We start from the raw sequence: 19,107 nt of genomic DNA, 5'->3' as shown, positions 1-19,107 counted from the left end.
AGCATATTAGAAACTCATTTTCGGCGACCGAGACCGACGCCTACTAAGAGAGAGAGAGAGAGAGAGAGAGAGAGAGATCCGAGCGACGCCTTTCCTCCTCTCTTCTACATGCAACCAAACCAAAATAATATCTTGCTCTCTCCCTCTGTGTGTGTCTGTGTCTGTGTGTTACTAATAAAGAATGCAGTAGTAAACTGCAATATTGCCCCTCTCGTTCCAGACATGTACTGTGAATTTTTTTTCTTCTCTTCCTGGACCTGAGATTTTCCAGAAATCCCTGCAGATAAAGAATACTCCAAATATGACGTAATCGATAGGGAAAGCCCCTTCCGCGAAAACACCCCGCGGTTACACATTCGAGTCTTTTGAAACACAAGATTGCCAGCCTAGTCTGAACAGAATGCACGTACCAGTGTAAGTTGTTGTGATCTCTGCAGAACGATACTATTCAAGGTAAGATGTTTCTCAGTATTTTGACTTTGTATGTAGCGTTCAGCACTACCTGGATTTGATTGATTTTACACGCCGAGCTTTGCAGAGGGCGGGTTTGCTTTTGTGTGTGTATGTGAAGAGAAACTGGGTTACTGGAGGGAACAAAACAACATTGCAGCGAGTAAGAGTTTTCGTCGCTGTGTGTGTTATGTTTTGCTCTGGTGCGTTCAGACTGACACTAAATTTTTACCAGGCTGCAGTTTCTATGCGGGTAAGGGGCTCAGTACATGATTAGATACGTGTCAGTGTGTGTGTGTGTGTGTGTGTGTTTGTTTGTTTTCGGGAATAGGACACAAAGCAACATTCGTGTTGTTGTGCACGCAATGCTCAGTGTTTGAGTGTGCATATGTGTGTTTATCTGTGTGTTTGTGTTTTTAAATTACCTCATATACACTTAGCAGTAGTCAGTTTTAGAAATCTCATCGGAAATAGCGTTTCATTCGAGAATATTCTCATCGACATCGATTATTTTACCCTGAACCGAAAGTAGGCTTTTCCGTGGCGGTTATTTTTAGCATAGCCTGTGTATGTGCCTTGCTCAAATCCACACATTTTTGACGAGATAGCCTACTTATTCTTATCTGATAATTTGTGCTAGCTTCCACTTTATTTTGTTACTTGTTGGTTTTTTGGGTATGAAACTGTGTCCTTTTTTCGTCTGCTTCCAAATTCTTTCTCCTGGCAAAAGATGTAAGTTTCCCTTAGTTAGCACAAAAGAACTTTAGTTTTTACAAAAGTCTCTCATTCCATCGGCTATCTCAGTTCTATATGTCTCTGATGTCTTATTGGAACTGATTGGCTGAATATGCAGTAATATACAGGTAGCAGGTAGAAGTGTGTGTGTGTGTGTGTGTGTGTGTGTGTGTGTGTGTGTGTGTGTGTGTGTGTGTGTGTGTGTGTGATTTACTTATACAATATTTAATAATCGCTTTATATTGAACTAAATGGCAGTGTGTGTGTTTGTTCGTAGTATTTACTGATATGGTTCATTTATGTCATTTATGCTGTGCAAATATAGCAACTCTCTTACTAGAAGTGTGTTTTAAGCTTTGGTAACATATGCTGATGCTAATGCTACAAAGAAGACTTAAGTGTTGCCATTCCAGTGCACTCATTTTACTGGGCAGTAAAGTTGTTGTTGTTATTTCTATTGTTTTACAGAAACCTAAACTGATGGACTACTTGAACACATTGTACAGAATCAGCTACTGATTCATGTCATCTACCCCTCCCGTTTTAAGTCACCTTGATAGTTGAGGCGATGAACACAAGACACAATATAAGTGTTGGTTTTCTCAGAAGAAAACGTGGTGTCGATCTGTGCAGTGAGAAGCACGAGGGTATGACTTTCAAAGGGTCACGCAAACCTCCTTTTTTTCATGAAGAGTATCAAGGCTTTTCAGAGCGAGCAGAAACAATTGACACTCTTTGACCCATGCTGTCTTTATAACAAAGTGTTAAGACTTCAAGAATAAAACCTTGCACATAATAAAAGAATGCCATAATCATTTTAGTTAGCGGAATCTGTACATGATAACGGCAAACACTTTGAACAAATGCCGTTAAGTGATTGTGACCAAAAAGGGCTGACGGCAAGCAGAGACTTTGAACATTCTCTGACCCTGACTGTCTTCATAGGGAAGTGTACATACTCGAAAGATAAACTATAGAATGAACGAATGCCATTTTAGATTGCAGTTAGTGGAATCCATAAAATAACACGGAACGCTCAGTGAAATAAATAATCAAGAAAACACACACCAGCTGTTTAACTGATTATGATCAAAAAGGGCTGAGCGGGCAGACTATGATCAGTCTTGCACCCATCAATACCACCGAATTGAATAAGATATAATTTTGGTGCAATGCAATCGACTCTGATTCAAAAAATACGTCATTTTCAACGACAAAACCACCGAATTGAATATAATCAAAACATTAACGAAACCACCGCATGGAACAACGTCAACAACTACCTCAAATGTTGGGACAACGATATTGAAACTGGAACAACGATGACATACTGAAAACAACTGAACAAGAAAATTACCATCACTTTATCACCCCATTCTTCCTCAGCTACTGCACGTTCTATATATAGTCACACCAATAATAATACCTCACTTGTGAGGAGGTCAGACGCTCATCAAAAACCCACCCATAAACATCACAGTTTCAACAAGATCTCATAATACAACAGCCAACGACCCCCAACGCAAATCATGAAGGCAGAATACAAACAAAGGCTCCAGCTGAACTGGACCTTCTTGGAAAAGAACCTGAACGTCGACGAAATCCTTGAACACTGCTACGAGCGTGGCGTGCTGGTAATGACGGACAGAGAGAGGATCATGGGAGAGCCTTCAAGGCCTGACAGGGTTCTCAAGTTCCTTCATATCCTCATGGCCCAGCCTGACGACAGAGGCTACGATGTTCTCCAGGAGGTGTTGTGCCTTCCTGACGTGGGTCAGCCGTTCATCAGAAGGCGTTTGAGTGAGACTGAGCTACCGCAGAAACCGTTGCCAGAAGGTTAGTATGATTATGCTGATGTTGGGGTGGAGAAGAAGCAAAGAAGGAGGGGGGGGGGGGCTACGAGGTTCTTCAGGAGGTGCTGTGCCTTACAGGCGTTAGTCGGTCGTTCATCAGAAGGCGTTTGAGTGAGACTGAGCTACCGCAGGAACCATTGCAAGACAGTTAGTACCAATAATGGTGGTTGGGGGGGGGGGGGGAGTTTTTTTTAGGGGGTTCGGTGTCTTCCGCGTGTGGATCAAGCTTTTATCAGAAGGCGTTTGGGTGAGAATGAGAAACCGCAGGAAGCATCTCAGGAGTATGGATGAATCGGACATGCATGGCCACTATTTTTAAACATACGCAAGGACGGAATGATTTTAGACAAAGAAAAAAGCAAAACGACACGGGCACTTGCACACACACCCACACAAACATGCATAAGTTAACCATCATGAAACCTGTTTTGTTGTTGTTTTTTGTAAATGTTTTCCTGGATTCAAGTCAATCATTCTGAATTCTGAATTCTGAGCTTTCTCCTGTCATTTCATTCGGATTCAAGCCATTCCAAGAAAACCGTCCTGAATTCTAAGCTTTCTCCTGTCGATTCTTTCATATTAAAGCCATTCCAAGAAAACCATCTTAAAGTCTAACTACTGAACTTTGTCATGTACTTTTTCTTCAGATTCCAACCAGCAGCTCTTAGAGCAGATCATCAGCGACTGCTTTGTGGTACAGAAGGATTCCGATTGTCTAGTGGAACACATCATCAGGATAATCAGGGTCCAGCTCCGTCACCAACAGAAGTGTCTGGACATTCGGTCGTCGGACGTCTTCGCTCTCATCCGGTCCGTCTACCCCCAGATGGTTCTTCGCAAGCACAGGAAGAAAAAGCATGTGTATCCTGAATGGTTGATGAACACAAATATACGATTTGTTGTGTGTTAAGGAGAGGTTAACATTGTTTGAAGGGAACCTAATCTGGTACACTGATACATGTGTAACACATCCCCTTTTTTTGGGTCAACTTTAGCACCTCCAAGATGTAGGAACGTTTAGAAAATTCAGGAACAGCTTGGCAGGTTTCAAAATACAGAAGAAAATCTGTTGGGTTATTTGTGTCCTTTTGCGGTTGGCTTGCCTATAGTTGTGTCACAGTCGTGTTTGCTTTTGTATGCCAGATTACGTGTCGATTGATCGCCTTTCACTTGCATTTCAACAACAAGCAAACGACAAGCAAAATAACAATTTTAATCATTCCGTTAGCAGTTATTCTACTGTACTCTCTGGATATTTTAATTTGCTTGGTCTCTAGCTGCCTCTCTGTGTCAATGTCTCCATGTTTTTGTTCCCCCTTTGATTTATTCCTTGACATGACCAGTGTTGCCATTCAGAACTGCAAAGTTAAACCGGAGCTTGTGCATGTTGCCGAAAGCTATGATGACGAAGGTAGGTAAAAGTTCTGATCTATTTGGAGAGTACAGACATTAAACTGTAGGTTTCCTTTTAGAAGTACTGGACCACAACACATTTTGTTTATTCTTTTTTTCTCTCTCGTAAATGTGTTCCCAAACTTTAGAGGTATCAGCACTTTTCTGTTGATTGCTTTCTACTCAGGTATTTTGTTGTTTGTATGATTGTTGCCTGCAGATAAAGGTTGTGTTTATTACCGTTTGTCATCAGTCACTCCATTACCACGTTCTCACTCACAGACGCTTTAAAACGGCACACATTCAGTAAAAAACATGGCTGTTATTTTTGGTCATAATCTTTACTTGATTGTTCGGTCTTCACTGTGCACCCCAACGGTAGTTTTTCTCTGTTTTACTTGGCACAATATCATCAATTAAAGGCATAGTCCTTCTACTGAAAACATCTCAGATCTGCCCAGGTTTTGTCATTGGGAAAAGACCATCCCTCCAGTTTGACACATACCAAAATTCAACATCATGACTTCTTTCTGTGTAGTGTTGAAATGTTTGATGAATTAATTTTACAGATGGACACTTGTGATTAAAACAAAAAAATCATTGAAAAACAGATCTGCATTGCAGGCATCCAGACTTGAATTTTGATTTATGTACACGTGGAGGAAAGATTGCAAACGCCTGCATATATTGAGATAGATAGCGGGATCGTTTATACGGTAAGGACCGTGCCTTTAAAGTACATTGGCTTGACTGCACTCATCCTGAATGTTAATTGCAGATGATGACGAAGAGTACACAGATACTCCAGCTCCCATTCCAATGGAGAAAATCTCCCCTGAACAGGTTGCAGAAGTGATGAGGCCACAGTTAGAGAGAGAAGGACAGGACATCGGCATGGCTGCCCGCATGGAAGAAGAGGAAATTGACGGAAAGTCTCTAGTCCAACTGACAGAAGGACACATCGAGAAACTCTTCCCGGATCTGAAAATGGGCAAGAGAATCAGGTTGATGGATGCCGTAAAGGGAGCGATCGCTGAGCTGCAGAAGCCTCCAGAAATTGCAATCCGGCCGAAGAAACCGAAACCCCGGAGGAAGCTGGAGACCTTCAGAGCCTTCGACACGAGGCCCAGGGCAACGGATGTGTACGAGAAAGGTCACGTCCTTCCAGAGGAGCAGTCCAGGCCCGGGTACCTCTTGGAACCACTGCACAAGTACCGTTTGATTCAGGCTAATGATCTGGCCACCCTTGCCTCAGAGGCTGTCCAGTTTGCCGCTGCCTGCATGAATGAGAGGGTGAACGGCACCATCCATTTTGGCGTGCTGGGAAAATGCGATTGCCAGCGTGCGTCTCAAGCCGGGGAGATCGTGGGCTTCCCCTTGAACAAGCAGCAGTGCGAGCTAGCAGTCACTGATGAGATTTACAGAGCGTTCTTCGACGAGCAGAGAGAGGTGGCTCTCAAAAGCATCAGAGACCCTGTTTACATCCCCGTGGTGAGCCAAGAGGCAGCGTCCGCAGAGATCTTCGTGGTGGAGGTGGATGTCATCCCACACAGTGAGGTCGTGGGCAACGAAGCCTTCTTCTTGAAACCCGCTAGTGGGAAACAAGGGACTGCGCTGTTTAGATACATTGATGGCGGTCCCACGGAGGTCTTCAACAAGGAGCTGCTGGACTTTATGAACTGCAAGAAGCAGCAGACGAGTCATAGAAGAACCACAGAACAAGACACGCGCGCTCGGGCACCACCCTCCGCTGACTTACACAGAAAGCTTCACGGCCTGTTGACTGACGGAAATGACTTCGACGTTGTAGACATTTTCCCTGTCCTGTTCCTGAGTCCCTTACCGGACGATATCAGCACCGAATATCTAGTGGACAACTTCTGCTGTATCAAGAGTCTTCAGCCGCTGGCCGTTTTCGATTTTGATCCACCGCATTCAGACTCGAGCAGAGAAACGTCTACAGGTCTATACCCTGTTATGGAGAACCATTTCGGTCAGGTATACGAAGCCCTCACTACCGACAACTTTGATAAGGACAGTGAGGAGAACAAGAACAGCGAGAACAAAGATGGCTTGGGAAAGCTTCTGGAAAGCTTGGCCAACTCGTCTTTCAGGCCGTGGATTTTGTGCAACGGGTACGGACCACTGGGAAAGGAAGAGCTCAAGCCTACTAACTGGAGAAGCCAGCGCGGCCAGGGCTTTAAAGAAGCGCTCCGGTTTTACAAGGAAGAGATCCCCTCTGAAAAAGCTCGAATCCTCATCTTCCTCTTGTCTAGGAATTACGACGTTCTTCTCGGGGCCCTAGAAGAGATCTTCGTCAAGTTTCCCGACCAGTGGATCCTTGTGGCCGAGACGGAGAAAGTGGCCAAGGATCTGATGGCAGAAGTGGTGCGCAGGATGTACGTGGAGAAGGAGGCTATCGAGGAGCGATGTGTCATCGGGATGCCTTGGTCGCACGTCAACGCCAGCATCATGAAGATTTTCGGCTACAGTGTTGGCACGGGCTGCACGCTGCCGTCTTCTACGGGGTCACCCTGTGTGATGAAGGAGAGAGACAAGAACGGGCTACCTGACCTTGAAATTCTGAGCATGACCCAGTGCACTGACGAGGATTTTGTCAGGAGTGGGAGCTACGAAGAGATCGAAAAGAGGAAGAGAGCGATGGAGGAAGAGTTTTACCGCGGAAAGCAGGTCAGCTGGTGGAATTTTTTTTTCCAAGACCACGTCCTGCGAAGGTCACAATTTGACAAGTTCAAGGACGCCGTAAAGGCAAAGCTGGACGACAACATACCGGACGATGAAAAAGTCGCCGTGGTGACCTTGTTCCATCAGCCGGGTGCCGGAGGGTCAACGACAGCTCGGCAGATCCTGTGGGAGCTGAGAAAAGAATTCCGTTGCTGTGTCGTCAAACACATACCAGACCCTCGTCAGACCTGCGAACAGATCGCCACTCTCCGAAACTTCGAAGAACCTGAGAACCCGAAACCGCCCCTGGTACTCATTGACAACGAAGACGAGGAGAAAGTCTTCCAGCTCTGCTCTTATATGAACGAGAAGGCCAGGCGGGAGGCCAGGGACAGCAGAGGCAAACAGAAGATCTTCTGCGTTCTCGTCATCTGCGTCAGGATGACGGTTCTACCCAAGAAGAAAGACGAGTCGAAAGTGGGTATCATGCTCGGTCATGACCTTGAACCTGAAGAAGCAGCGTGGTTCCGATCCAAGTATGAAATTCTGGAGGAGAGATTCAAAAAGAAGCAGCTGAGTCTGCACCCCAAGCTCCTCATATCATTCAACATCCTTAAAGAGAACTTCAACCCGGATTACATCAGGCGCACCGTGGACGAATTTGTCAGCGAGATCAAAGACTTCAAGGAGAAACAGCTTCTCAAGTACATCGCTCTCATAAACAGCTTCGATCCGGACTTTCAGCTCATACCGATAAGTTGCTTCAACGTAATCATGAGTCCAGTAAAAGACAAGAAAAAAGGATCCAAACCGAGGTTGGAGCGGAGACGCCACACAACAGGCGACACGCACTGGGAGGCTTCTTTGAGCACATCTCTGAACGTCCTCCTGAACAGGACCCAGAAACGTTGCCTGGGCGCCGACATCAAGGCTGTGAGAATCATCAACAACAACCTGTCCAGGGCAATCCTCAACAACCTCTGCTCCAGGGATAAGCAGACTGTCAGCGACGTGATTCTCGAATTCCTTCACACGGAGATCTTCAGGAGAAGCAACGAGTCCAGCGTGCAGACGCAGCTGGTCAAAATCGTGAAGGACATATTGAAGAAGAGAGCCCCCATGAAGAAGGGCCGTGCCAAATTCTCGCCCATTATTTTGGAGATTGGAAAGAACGAGGATTTTGAACAGGCAGCTGAGGTTCTCAAAGTGGGATTTAATCGGTTTGACGACCCGATGATCGCCCAACAGATTGCCCGAGTCTACATCCACTGCTCCAACTGGAAAGAAGCTGACGCATTTGCCCGAGTGGCTCAGGACATGAAGCCCAAAAACTCCTACCTGTGCGACACTCACGGGCAGGTGTATAAGGAGCAGCTGATCGGCAGGTGGAAGGAGTGTCTGGAGAACGAGGAACAGCTAGAAGGCGACAAAGCCAATGAAATCATCGACATCGCTCTCAAGGCTATTGAGATCTTTCGCCGAGAGCAGAAGCTGAGCGACGCCGACTGCTCCACGGGATACAACAACTGCGGTTTCTTTTCTGAGCTCCGAGCTCTGGTGACGCTCTTGGACTGCTGCCGCTTTCTCAAAGCCTTCAAGTGCGACAAGGGGGAGCTGCTGCACAAATTCCTCGTCAATGAACACTTCATCCCTGATGGACTGAACGAAGAGCTAGGTGAAGATCGAGTCAAGCTGCTGAAGAGGCTGTACCACGAGTACGAGAAGCCCATGAGACGCCTGGAGGACGAGCAGATCCAGCTGAAGGAGGACTCGTGCTATCAGTACAGTCCCAGCTACACCAACAGCATCCAAGAGCGTCGCATGTTCGTCCATCTCCAGGAGTGCCTGGACACTTACTTTGGCGAAGACAAGGACGAGGTCCCTGCCGGAGGTTCTCCCGATGATGCCTGCGAATACAGACGAAGGCGAGTAAAGAGGAGGGGTGGGAATTCGCTCCGCTCGATCTACGGCCTCAGAGATGAAGAAAACGCCGCCGAGGAGTTCGGTGCTATGCATAAACTCATCGAGCGGAACGTCGACTCTCCCTACTGCAACGCCTTTGACCTGAAAACAATTCTCAACATAACGTTGGCACGCGTGTCCAAAGCCGACAGGAGGTGCCTTGAAGAGGTCCCCCTGGAAAGAGCCCTGGACTGGACACAGCAGCTGTACGACAAGTCGAAGCTGGACACTTTCCCTTACCTCGAAGCCTTCCTCTACCTGGTGATGTTCAACTGGCCAACTGAGTGGCGAAACAAGCAGAGGTTCGAGATGGTCCCGTGCAGCAAAATCAAAGACGTGATCAAGGAGTGGAAAGAAGCCTTCCAGAACAACCACCCGGCTCAGAAAGAGGAGGAAGGCAAGAAGCCTGACCGTCGCAAAGGCACCACGCTGTTCTTCTTAGGGGAAGGCGAGGGCTTTGAAGAGATCGTCTTCTACAGCGAGCTGCAAGGCTTTAACCGGAGGCACATCGGGGACAGCATCTGGGACACGAAAGTTGCCCGTACGCGCCTGAAGCGGCTGAAAGGAACGCTTCTGCACGAGGGCAAGGAGATGTCTGTGACCATCATGTCCCCGAAAGGCAGCCACGTCCAGCTGGTCATCCCTACCTCCTACCCCATCAAGGACCACTCCCTGTGGCAGAAGAGCGTCCGATTTGTACTAGGTATGTGTTGCTGTCAATTTGTTTTTTGGAGAAAAAAAAGAAAGAGCTCGATTCTTGGAAAGAAAATGGATATTTCTGTCTATTTGTCTTACTCTGTCTGTGGGTCTACTGTTCCCTCTGTCTTGTAGTCTGTCTGTTTCTGTCTCTCTCGCAACCTCTTAGTCTATCGCCTGCCTATCTTGCTGTTTGTTAGCTCTCTCTCTCTCTCTCTGTCTCTCTTTCTCTGTCTGTCTGTCTGTCTGTCTGTCTGTCTCTCTCTCTCTCTCTCTCTCTCTCTCTCTCTCTCTCTCTCTCTCTCTCTCTCTCTCTCTCTCTCTCTCTCTCCACGGACATTGCTTCTCTCGTTTTTGACACACACATACACACCTTTTCATTTCCACCCTTTACATCTCCTTATCAGTTTTCTCGTCGCAGTATGTAAGAAATATTAAGTCCTTTGTACTGGAAACTTGCCTTCTCCCAGTAAGGTCATATATTGTACTACGTTGCAAGCCCCTGGAGCAATTTTTTGATTAGTGCTTTTGTGAACAAGAAACAATTAACAAGTGGCTCTATCCCATCCCCCCCCCCCCCCCCCCCCGCCCTTTCCCCGTCGCGATATAACCTTGAACGGTTGAAAACGACGTTAAACACCAAAATAAAGAAAGAAAGAAAGTTTTCTCGTCTGCATTATTTTCTGTATCTTTCCCAAAGGATTCTGCTGGTCAGGACCCAAGGCTTACTCCGTCACCCGTGACGACAGGATGGACCTGAATTCAGCCCACACGCCCCTCAACTTTCAGGCCCACAGGCGTAACTTTGATCACAAGCAGCAGAAGATGATGTCGCAGCAAGCCGTGGAACAGTTCTGGATCTACTACTTCGACAACCAGACCAAGCTTGAGAAGCTGGAGAAGGATTTGAGGTTCTGCTCTACCAAGGTTAGTAGTCACGAGATAGAGTTTTGTTTGAACACGTGTACCTCTGTTTGTTTGTTTGTGCATTTACGTGTTGGTTTTTTCTTTTTTTCTTTTTTTCTTTAAATACGAATTTAAGGTTTTGCACTTACAAGGTTCGTCACGAGATATAGAAATGTTTGAAAAGCTTTCTTGTAATGTTTGTTTGTGCATTTCTGTATCAGTTGTTTCTCTGTTTGTTTACATGGTTGTTTCTTTCCTTCTTTCTGTCTTTCTTTCTATTTTTCTTTCTTTCTTTCTTTTCTTCTTTTTTTCCTTCTTTTCTACTTTTTACATTTAGTCAAGTTTTGATTTAGTTTTATTATTATCTTTTTTTGTTAACAAAAGTAAACCCTTTCGAGGGCCTGCTATGACTCGGTATGTACTTTACACACGAGACAGATTTGCATTTCCAGAGTTTAAATGAAAATACCTGCTAACTGTTTGGATGTCCTCCATATTTTTGTCTTGTCAACAGAAACAAGAAAGGGCTCTGCAGTATCAGAAGAAAAGGCTGGAGCGTGATAGAGACCTTCTTGTTCAGAAGAGGACTTCTGTTCTGCAAGGACCTGACTAGCCAGTCGGGAAAATGACGTCATCGTGTACAAGCACGTCATCTTCGGCATAAACGTCAACTACATCATGATCACGTAGAAATCAAGCGGCAGAACTGGCATCCTTACGAAAAGACAAAACACCAATATGCTGGATAGGTAACATGACGAAAAAAGGAGGGTCGGTAGGTTGAGTTGTTGTTGTACAAACACAATCGCACACGCTGCGTTGGTCCACTTGGGCAGCCATTGTGATTTGAGGTTATCCATGTATACTTTTGCTGTATGCCCTTCCTTGATTATTATTTTTGGTATGAATCGTGTACGCTTCATTTTCCTGTGGATACTGAGTGCCAAATTCCCATTTCCTGAAACCCTTGGGATTTTTTTTTGAGTGGTAAAATTGTTTTAGGGTCGGAAGAAAAGTATAGGGTCGGTCGAGGTCCCCAAGACCAATATGGTACTTGTTTTCCCTTTCTACTAAATAAATCTTTGCAAATGCTCCCAATGTTCTATTATTATCATTATTGAACACACACTTATACTTACTTCTTGATGCTGATGAACAATCTCTGTCAATTAATTGTTTTTGTTATTTCTTCGTTAAACATTTGTGGGTTTTTTGCAGTGATTTACACAGGATAACTGCTAGCAACCGATCCTGGCCAATGTTTCATCTATGGTTAGATTAGGAAAAAATAATTGCTTGCTTGTTTGCTTGCTTGATGGATTGATGGATTGATCGCTTGATTTGCTGATTCATTGGCCGTCGAACGATTGATTGATCAATTGATTGATTGATGAGCAATGTTTTGAGACATTGTTGAACTGCGGTTAAACCTTTTGAGAAAAAAAACCACCCCAAAAACAACAGATGTGACTCATTATTGTGCACAGATGATTTGAAACTGTTGATGACAGGTCACAAGGCTGATTTCGTCCTATCTGCCTATGTTTTAACATTTAGTCAAGTTTTTATTGATAAATTGTAATTGATTGATTATCCTGTTGATGTTGCTTTTGGTTTTGCTTATGCCCAAAATAGTATGAAGCGGACAGTAACTTAACTTACTGAACAAGCTGGCTATTTTATCATTACTATCACCAGCATTTTTGCTTGCGCAAACAACTTTGTTGTTTTAGCATATATTTTTAAAACTTTGACTCAGGACAGCATATACGCTACTTACAACGTAAAGAACCAACCAAAGTACTTACAATGATTTCAATCATGAATTGTTTCATAAGATACATTACAATTGCAGCAGATAGCATTCTTTTCACCATTTTGCTTATCTGTATATAAAAACATATCAGAGGTGTAAAATATGGCGATTGACAATGGTCACTTGAAGAAGCAGTGAAGAACTGCTGTAATAATTTGTTTTAGAAATGTGTCAACTTTTTTATCATCGTATGAATTAATCTACCGATTTATTCTTGTGCTATTTTACTTTAATATAATTCTCTGCGTGTGATTATAGCACACAAAAAAGAGCCTTGTCTGAAATAATTATATTTATACCTAGCCTTGCCACAACAGTCAAAATTAAATGTACACATACTATAACGTTCTGGTATTTTTCTAGTCGGAACATTTAAGCATAGCACAGCTTCGTGTATGAGTTGGTAAAAACCTGCGCAGTCTGTGCGGTCTTGGGTTGAGTTAAAAGTGTTTCGTTTTGAGTGTCAAGAACAGTGTTGATTATTGGTGCTTTTTAAAAAAAAAATTGTAGGACATTCCTTCTGAAAAGAAGAGATCCTTTTTTCATTGTGAAATGCATAATTGCGCTTGTCTCCGCGAAAGTACAAGATTTTAATGTGTATGTTACATATTGTATATAGTATACAAGTTTGGCATAATGATATACATATTTTATTTGTGTTCATTTTGCCTTACCGGCTGAGGTCGAGTGTTGTCTCTTTATGGAATACGGCATGATTGCAGTGGGGATAACTATTATGTACTTATAAGAATACTCTTTGATTCACAATTACATTTTTATTTTTATTACACTTATTTGACCTTCCATGAAACCACCAAATGCGTTTAATGTTCCGAGTGCAGTATTCATGAAAATAAACAAATTTACTATCATTTTTTAGTAAATCTGTTGTTAAGTAAGACCATTTTTGTACGGTTCTTATTATTTCAGTATTGACATTTTTCTTGTGTTTCAAATTAGTCATGATGTTTACGCTTCAATATTTGCGAGTTGTTGTTGTTGCTGCTTTAGTTGTAACTGCCGGTTTTGTGTGTGTTGTACGTTGGCCATTTGTTTTGTTTTTTTACGGCGATGTCGTATGCTTGAATGAATGTTTTTTTGGTTACTAATAAACTACATCTGCTGACTTCGGTGACATTGTGTGTGTCCTACTCGAGTAAAGTACAAAGAAAAGTGTGCATTGTGTATTCTTCGTACTGTACATTCAGGAGGGAAGCACACACACACACACACACACCGCGGCACACACATCCGCACCAAAATAACAACAATCACAACAACAGCGTCAATGTGACCTCTGTTGTGTTTTTTTTAACTGAGTTGGAGAGCGTAAAAATCTAACATGCATGTCACAACAATATTCTATCATAATGCCATCCTTCGATCAAACAGCAACTTTGCAGACATCACGAACAAGTCCACAAAAACGTAAATGTGTACTTAACAGAGAAATGTCGATGCTATACATAAATGAATTATTGAACATTTATGCTGAAGTGGGAATCACATTATGCCCACATCCTTCTTGGGCAGTATTTGTCATAACTGCTTGCCTATAAAAAAGGCTATTTGAATGAACTTTTCCCCGTCGTATGCATTATACCCTTGTGTTCTATGTATTGTATCACAAAATGTTACACACACAAAATCATTTAAAAAAACAAAAAACTGCTTAGTATCATTTCTGCAGACTAAAAAGAAAAATTCTTGATGCAATACTTGATTGAGAGAACACAGCACTGCATTGATACTGTCTGGAGAATCAACTATAAAAACAGAACAACAGAACACAGCAGATGAGCGAAAATTATCGGCTTATCGATATTCTCAAGAAACAAGCAAACAAACAATCAAAGAAACAACTCAGTGTGAGAAACAAACAAACAAATACTGTCGAACTTGCATTCAACAAAAGATACAGAAGAAATCGATAAGCCAGCGCTACTTGTTTTCTTTTCTAAGAGCAGGCAGATATTTTCATTTTCATTTTCATGATGCAGTCTCAATTTTATTGAAGAACAACACCACGTTTTACAGAAAAAGAATCTCCCACACTTCCGCATACGTCACAGGTCGCGCGCGCCATCTTGCAGAAGGTATGCAATGCATGCGAGTTACGGGCCGCTTTGATCAATAAAACATTGCCGTTTTTACTGACAACACACCGACGCAAACAAACATTCCTTGTCGAGGACAAAATATTGAAAATTAACATGATATGGCAATCCTCGAAGTATCATTTTATGATATATTTTGTATCTATGCTTTGGTAAAATGTGCTGGGCAGGATTTTGTGTTGTATCGTCACACCTTGGTGAGTGGGTAAAATTGTGACTCAGAAATGACTGGGGTTTTTACGCGGCACAGGCGCATGATATTGCCATTTTGTAATCATTCGGAACAGGCTATGAGCGTTACGGTGCATAGTCGATCCTTTCTCAGAGTGGAATCGAACATTGAGTTGTAAAAACTGTGAATGCTTGTGTATAGTCATAAGCCAGCCCATTTGTCCAGGGAAGGATTTTTTTTGTTTTTTTGTTTTGTTTTGTTAGTTCTTCAAGTTTTGCTGTGGGTTATTTGTTTTGTGGAGCGTCTTTATTCACCGGCGGAATCTTTTGCGAATCAGACTGAATAGCCCTAAATCAAATACAAAAACTGCACTTCACTCATCAACCCTGTACTCAACACCTGAAGTTAAAAAAAAAAAGTGAGAAAAAAATACTGTTTAAGTTCATGCTGCCAGCAGACTGTTTCTTCTCGGGCAGGAACAGTGTTTACATCCGAGGAAACTCATATTCAAAGTAAAAACACTTTTTTTCCTTCTCAGAATAAGAACACGAGAACAAATGCAGACAACAACAAAAACAAGATACAAAAAACAATGTCACATTACAACTATTCTGTTCCAGCAAAATACTGAGCTTCAGAATGACTCTCAGTAACACACACACACACACTTACACACTACGTCACACACACACACACACACACACACACACACACACACACACACACACACACACACACTTACACACTACGTCACACACACACACACACACATATATATATATATAACTCTTGAAACGGCTCTCTTTCCCCCTCTCTCTCTTACAGGAGTGTAAAAAAGCAGATCACTGCTAACTCGCAGTATTACCCTCGTTAAATAAAGAATTGTCATTGTCACAGTCACTGCCATTGTCTTACACACACGCACATGTAACCGACCAACACACCATTTGACCATCCACCAAACTGTATCCATGGCGGATTATGACATTATTCAGTTATTCTGCAGAAAAACCAAAATGCTGGAGAAAAACTGTCTTTTCTGCAGCATTTCTGCATAATGTCATCTTTCGCCGAAGCAGCGTTTTTTTCTGCAGCAAAACATTTTACTGCAGTAAAATTGAAATCAAGAATGCTGCAGTAAAACGGTGCTGTTGTTTTACTGCAGAAAACCTGTGGGGTTTTTTTCTGCAGCATTTTGTACTGGCTCTTGGCGGATTATGACATTATTCAGTTATTCTGGAGAAAAACCGAAATGCTGGAGAAAAACTGTCTTTTCTGCAGCATTTCTGCATAATGTCATCTTTCGCGAGAGCAATGTTTTTTTTTTCTGCAGTAAAACAGTTTTACTGCAGTAAAATTGAAATCAAGAATGCTGCAGTAAAACGGTGCTGTTGTTTTACTGCAGAAAAACTGTTTACACTTTTTCTTCAGCATTTTGGCATTATTCAGTTATTCTGCAGAAAAACAGAAATGCTGGAGAAAAACTGTCTTTTCTGCAGCATTTCTGCATAATGTCATCTTTCGCCGAAACAACGGGTTTTTCTGGAGCAAAACATTTTACTGCAGTAAAATTGAAATCAAGAATGCTGCAGTAAAACGGTGCTGTTGTTTTACTGCAGAAAACCTGTTTACACTTTTTCTGCAGAATTTTGTACTGGCTCATTATAATGTTGGAGCACGCGAGCCCCCCTCTGTCGAGAGATGGACTCATCCAGAATTACCAATAGTTACAAACTATTATACTATCCCAGGGGGCGACGAATACAAACGCTACTTTACAAGGTCGTTCGTTTTTCTCCAGAAAAACTGTGACAGACTATTCTGCAGTAAAACAACATCACCGTTTTACTGCAGCATTCTTGATTTCAATTTTACTGCAGTAAAACTGTTTTACTGCAGAAAAAAAACGTTGCTCTCGCGAAAGATGACATTATGCAGAAATGCTGCAGAAAAGACAGTTTTTCTCCAGCATTTCGGTTTTTCTCCAGAATAACTGAATAATGTCATAATCCGCCAAGAGCCAGTACAAAATGCTGCAGAAAAAGTGTAAACAGGTTTTCTGCAGTAAAACAACAGCACCGTTTTACTGCAGCATTCTTGATTTCAATTTTACTGCAGTAAAATGTTTTGCTCCAGAAAAACCCGTTGCTCCGGCGAAAGATGACATTATGCAGAAATGCTGCAGAAAAGACAGTTTTTCTCCAGCATTTTGGTTTTTCTGCAGAATAACTGAATAATGCCAAAATGCTGAAGAAAAAGTGTAAACAGTTTTTCTCCAGTAAAACAACATCTCCGTTTTACTGCAGCATTCTTGATTTCAATTTTACTGCAGTAAAACTGTTTTACTGCAGAAAAAAACGTTGCTCTCGCGAAAGATGACATTATGCAGAAATGCTGCAGAAAAGAACGGTTTTTCTCCAGCATTTCTGTTTTTCTGCAGAATAACTGAATAAAGTCATCATCCGCCAAGGATAGCTATTGTGAACCTCCCGCGAGCGACCTCCCGCTATTGAAGAGACTGAAGTTCGTAGCGCGTAGGTTCAAAACAATTTTGAGCGCCTGTGCTGTGACAAGGCTGTCGCTGACGAGAAAGGGTGACCTATTTTGAGCACACCTGAGGGTCACAAATACCGCGCACACACAGCGTAGCGTCCCCTCATTCATTTGAATAAGGAGACACACAGTGGCCGCCATTTTGTACAGGTAACACAACTGCGGAGTGCGGAAGTGAGTACAAACACAGACTTTCTGCGGCAAATTCGGTCGCTTTTTGAGGGATTCTAATCTATTTTTTACCTGTCGAGTATGTTGTGATCAAGGTGAGACCGCACAGGTGAGACAATGGATAAAACCAGCCAGATTTACCTGGCCCTCTTCGTGGGGTTAGGCGCCTTTCTCGTGGCGCAGTGTGTCACACCGTTCGAATGGATGCGCCCGGACCGTTTTGACCAGATCAACGACAAGTTCTACACCGTCACCGGAGAGAACTGCCGCTCCAAGAGAGAAGAGGACCTCAAGTTCCGCGATGACACGGTGGCGCAGAAGCCCCGCTACAACATGTTGCTCAGCACCATCATCTACTCCAACAGATCTTCCTTGCTACACGCTCACAACATGGCTCTCAACAGAGCCTTCTTCTACAGCTTCATCTACCAGCAGATGAACCAGACATGGGATTTTGAGACCCAGCCGGGACTCATGTACATCTACATGGGGCACGCCGCAGATGTTTCCGCCAACCCCGGCTTCATCAACGGCTCATCCCTCTTCTTTGACAACAACTGCAGCTACCCTAACTGGTACCGCAAGATGAACTTCAACATCACCTTGCCGCTCTTTGGCCCCCGCGCCTGGAGGGAGGACGACTACAACGAGCCCACCAACTGGCTGCGAGAGCCCAGCAACAACACCATCAGCATCCACGACTACGGCTCGGGTCGAATCCGCAACTACACGCACCCACAGTACAAGGGCAACCCCTGGTACAGCCCTTGGTTGCCTGACCTGTTTGAGAAGGACGACTCGGTGCGAAAGTTTACGTACTCTGTAGGGATCAAGTACTCGAACGCCACAGGGGTGTTCACCAAGGATATGTATACGGACTATTCCTTTTTTGGACCGCCTCAGCCCGGACAGTCGTCTGGTCAAGAGTCGTTGCCTGTCCACATCTCCTCGCCTTACTTTGACTGCGATCGCTCCAACCGCTGGATCGTGACGGCGTCATCTCCGATTGTCGAGTTCATGCCGCGGTATTCCAACTGGACCCATTTGAGAAGAGCCAGGTGAGTTTTTAACACACTGACAAACACACTGATAATAATTATGTAGTGACCATGCATGCAAACACTGATAGCGATGACATACATGTATTCAACACACTGAAAAGCACACGAATGGTTACAGAACTTTACTATGTGTCTAGCATGATACTACAATTAAATTGATTAATTAAGAAACTAGTTTTGGCTTTTATCTTTTGAATTATTAAAAATGAAAGTTTTGGCTAGATTATGTGTCTGCGGCATGAAACTTGAAAGTGGTCGCACTGATAAAGTTGTAATATAATGTCATAATCAGATGGTGCTACTGCTCATAAACCTTTGGCAGACAAAGACAAATCATAAGTCATAACAACTGACATTATATCATAATTATATATATTCTATATAATTTGTAAAGAAGGCTGGCAAACCAATACTTGACACAGAGCATCTAAATTGTAATATTTATGATGATACTCTTAATTAAATTGAGTTTGTGATGTATATGTCGTATCCATTCTGTACAATTTGCGCAGTATGTACAATGAGCAGCATATCTTGC

General features: G+C 43.2%; 2 protein-coding genes across 2 annotated transcripts in view; both read left to right on the top strand.

Annotated features, from left to right (window-relative positions):
• The first annotated feature begins 380 nt into the window (after positions 1-380).
• LOC138962286 (sterile alpha motif domain-containing protein 9-like) lies at positions 381-13,621 on the top strand. Its single transcript, XM_070334037.1, has 7 exons — positions 381-453; positions 1,654-3,021; positions 3,686-3,899; positions 4,382-4,449; positions 5,209-9,780; positions 10,474-10,700; positions 11,194-13,621. Exons 2-7 carry the CDS (start codon positions 2,715-2,717, stop codon positions 11,290-11,292), a joined length of 5,487 nt encoding a protein of 1,828 aa, XP_070190138.1. The 5' UTR covers positions 381-453; positions 1,654-2,714; the 3' UTR covers positions 11,293-13,621.
• A 3,830-nt stretch (positions 13,622-17,451) lies between these two features.
• LOC138962284 (uncharacterized) overlaps positions 17,452-19,107 on the top strand; it is a 56,872-nt gene continuing 55,216 nt past the window's right edge. The window contains exon 1 of the mRNA XM_070334036.1: positions 17,452-18,566. Coding sequence (XP_070190137.1) covers positions 17,626-18,566 — 941 coding nt within the window. The 5' untranslated portion in view covers positions 17,452-17,625. The remainder of the gene's footprint in view (positions 18,567-19,107) is intronic.

Source organism: Littorina saxatilis, linkage group LG3 (genome assembly GCF_037325665.1).
Source record: "Littorina saxatilis isolate snail1 linkage group LG3, US_GU_Lsax_2.0, whole genome shotgun sequence".
NCBI classification, from domain to species: Eukaryota; Metazoa; Mollusca; class Gastropoda; order Littorinimorpha; family Littorinidae; genus Littorina; species Littorina saxatilis.
The sequence above is the reverse complement of the archived record's forward strand: the minus strand, read 5'-3'. Positions and strand labels throughout refer to the sequence as shown.

Bases quoted from the DNA above. Each gene is read 5' to 3' on its own strand.
- LOC138962286 (XM_070334037.1), top strand. From the start codon at position 2,715: ATGAAGGCAGAATACAAACAAAGGCTCCAGCTGAACTGGACCTTCTTG. The intron at 9,781-10,473 runs GTATGTGTTGCT...TCTTTCCCAAAG, and splicing joins GAGCGTCCGATTTGTACTAG to GATTCTGCTGGTCAGGACCC. The intron at 10,701-11,193 runs GTTAGTAGTCAC...TCTTGTCAACAG, and splicing joins TGAGGTTCTGCTCTACCAAG to AAACAAGAAAGGGCTCTGCA.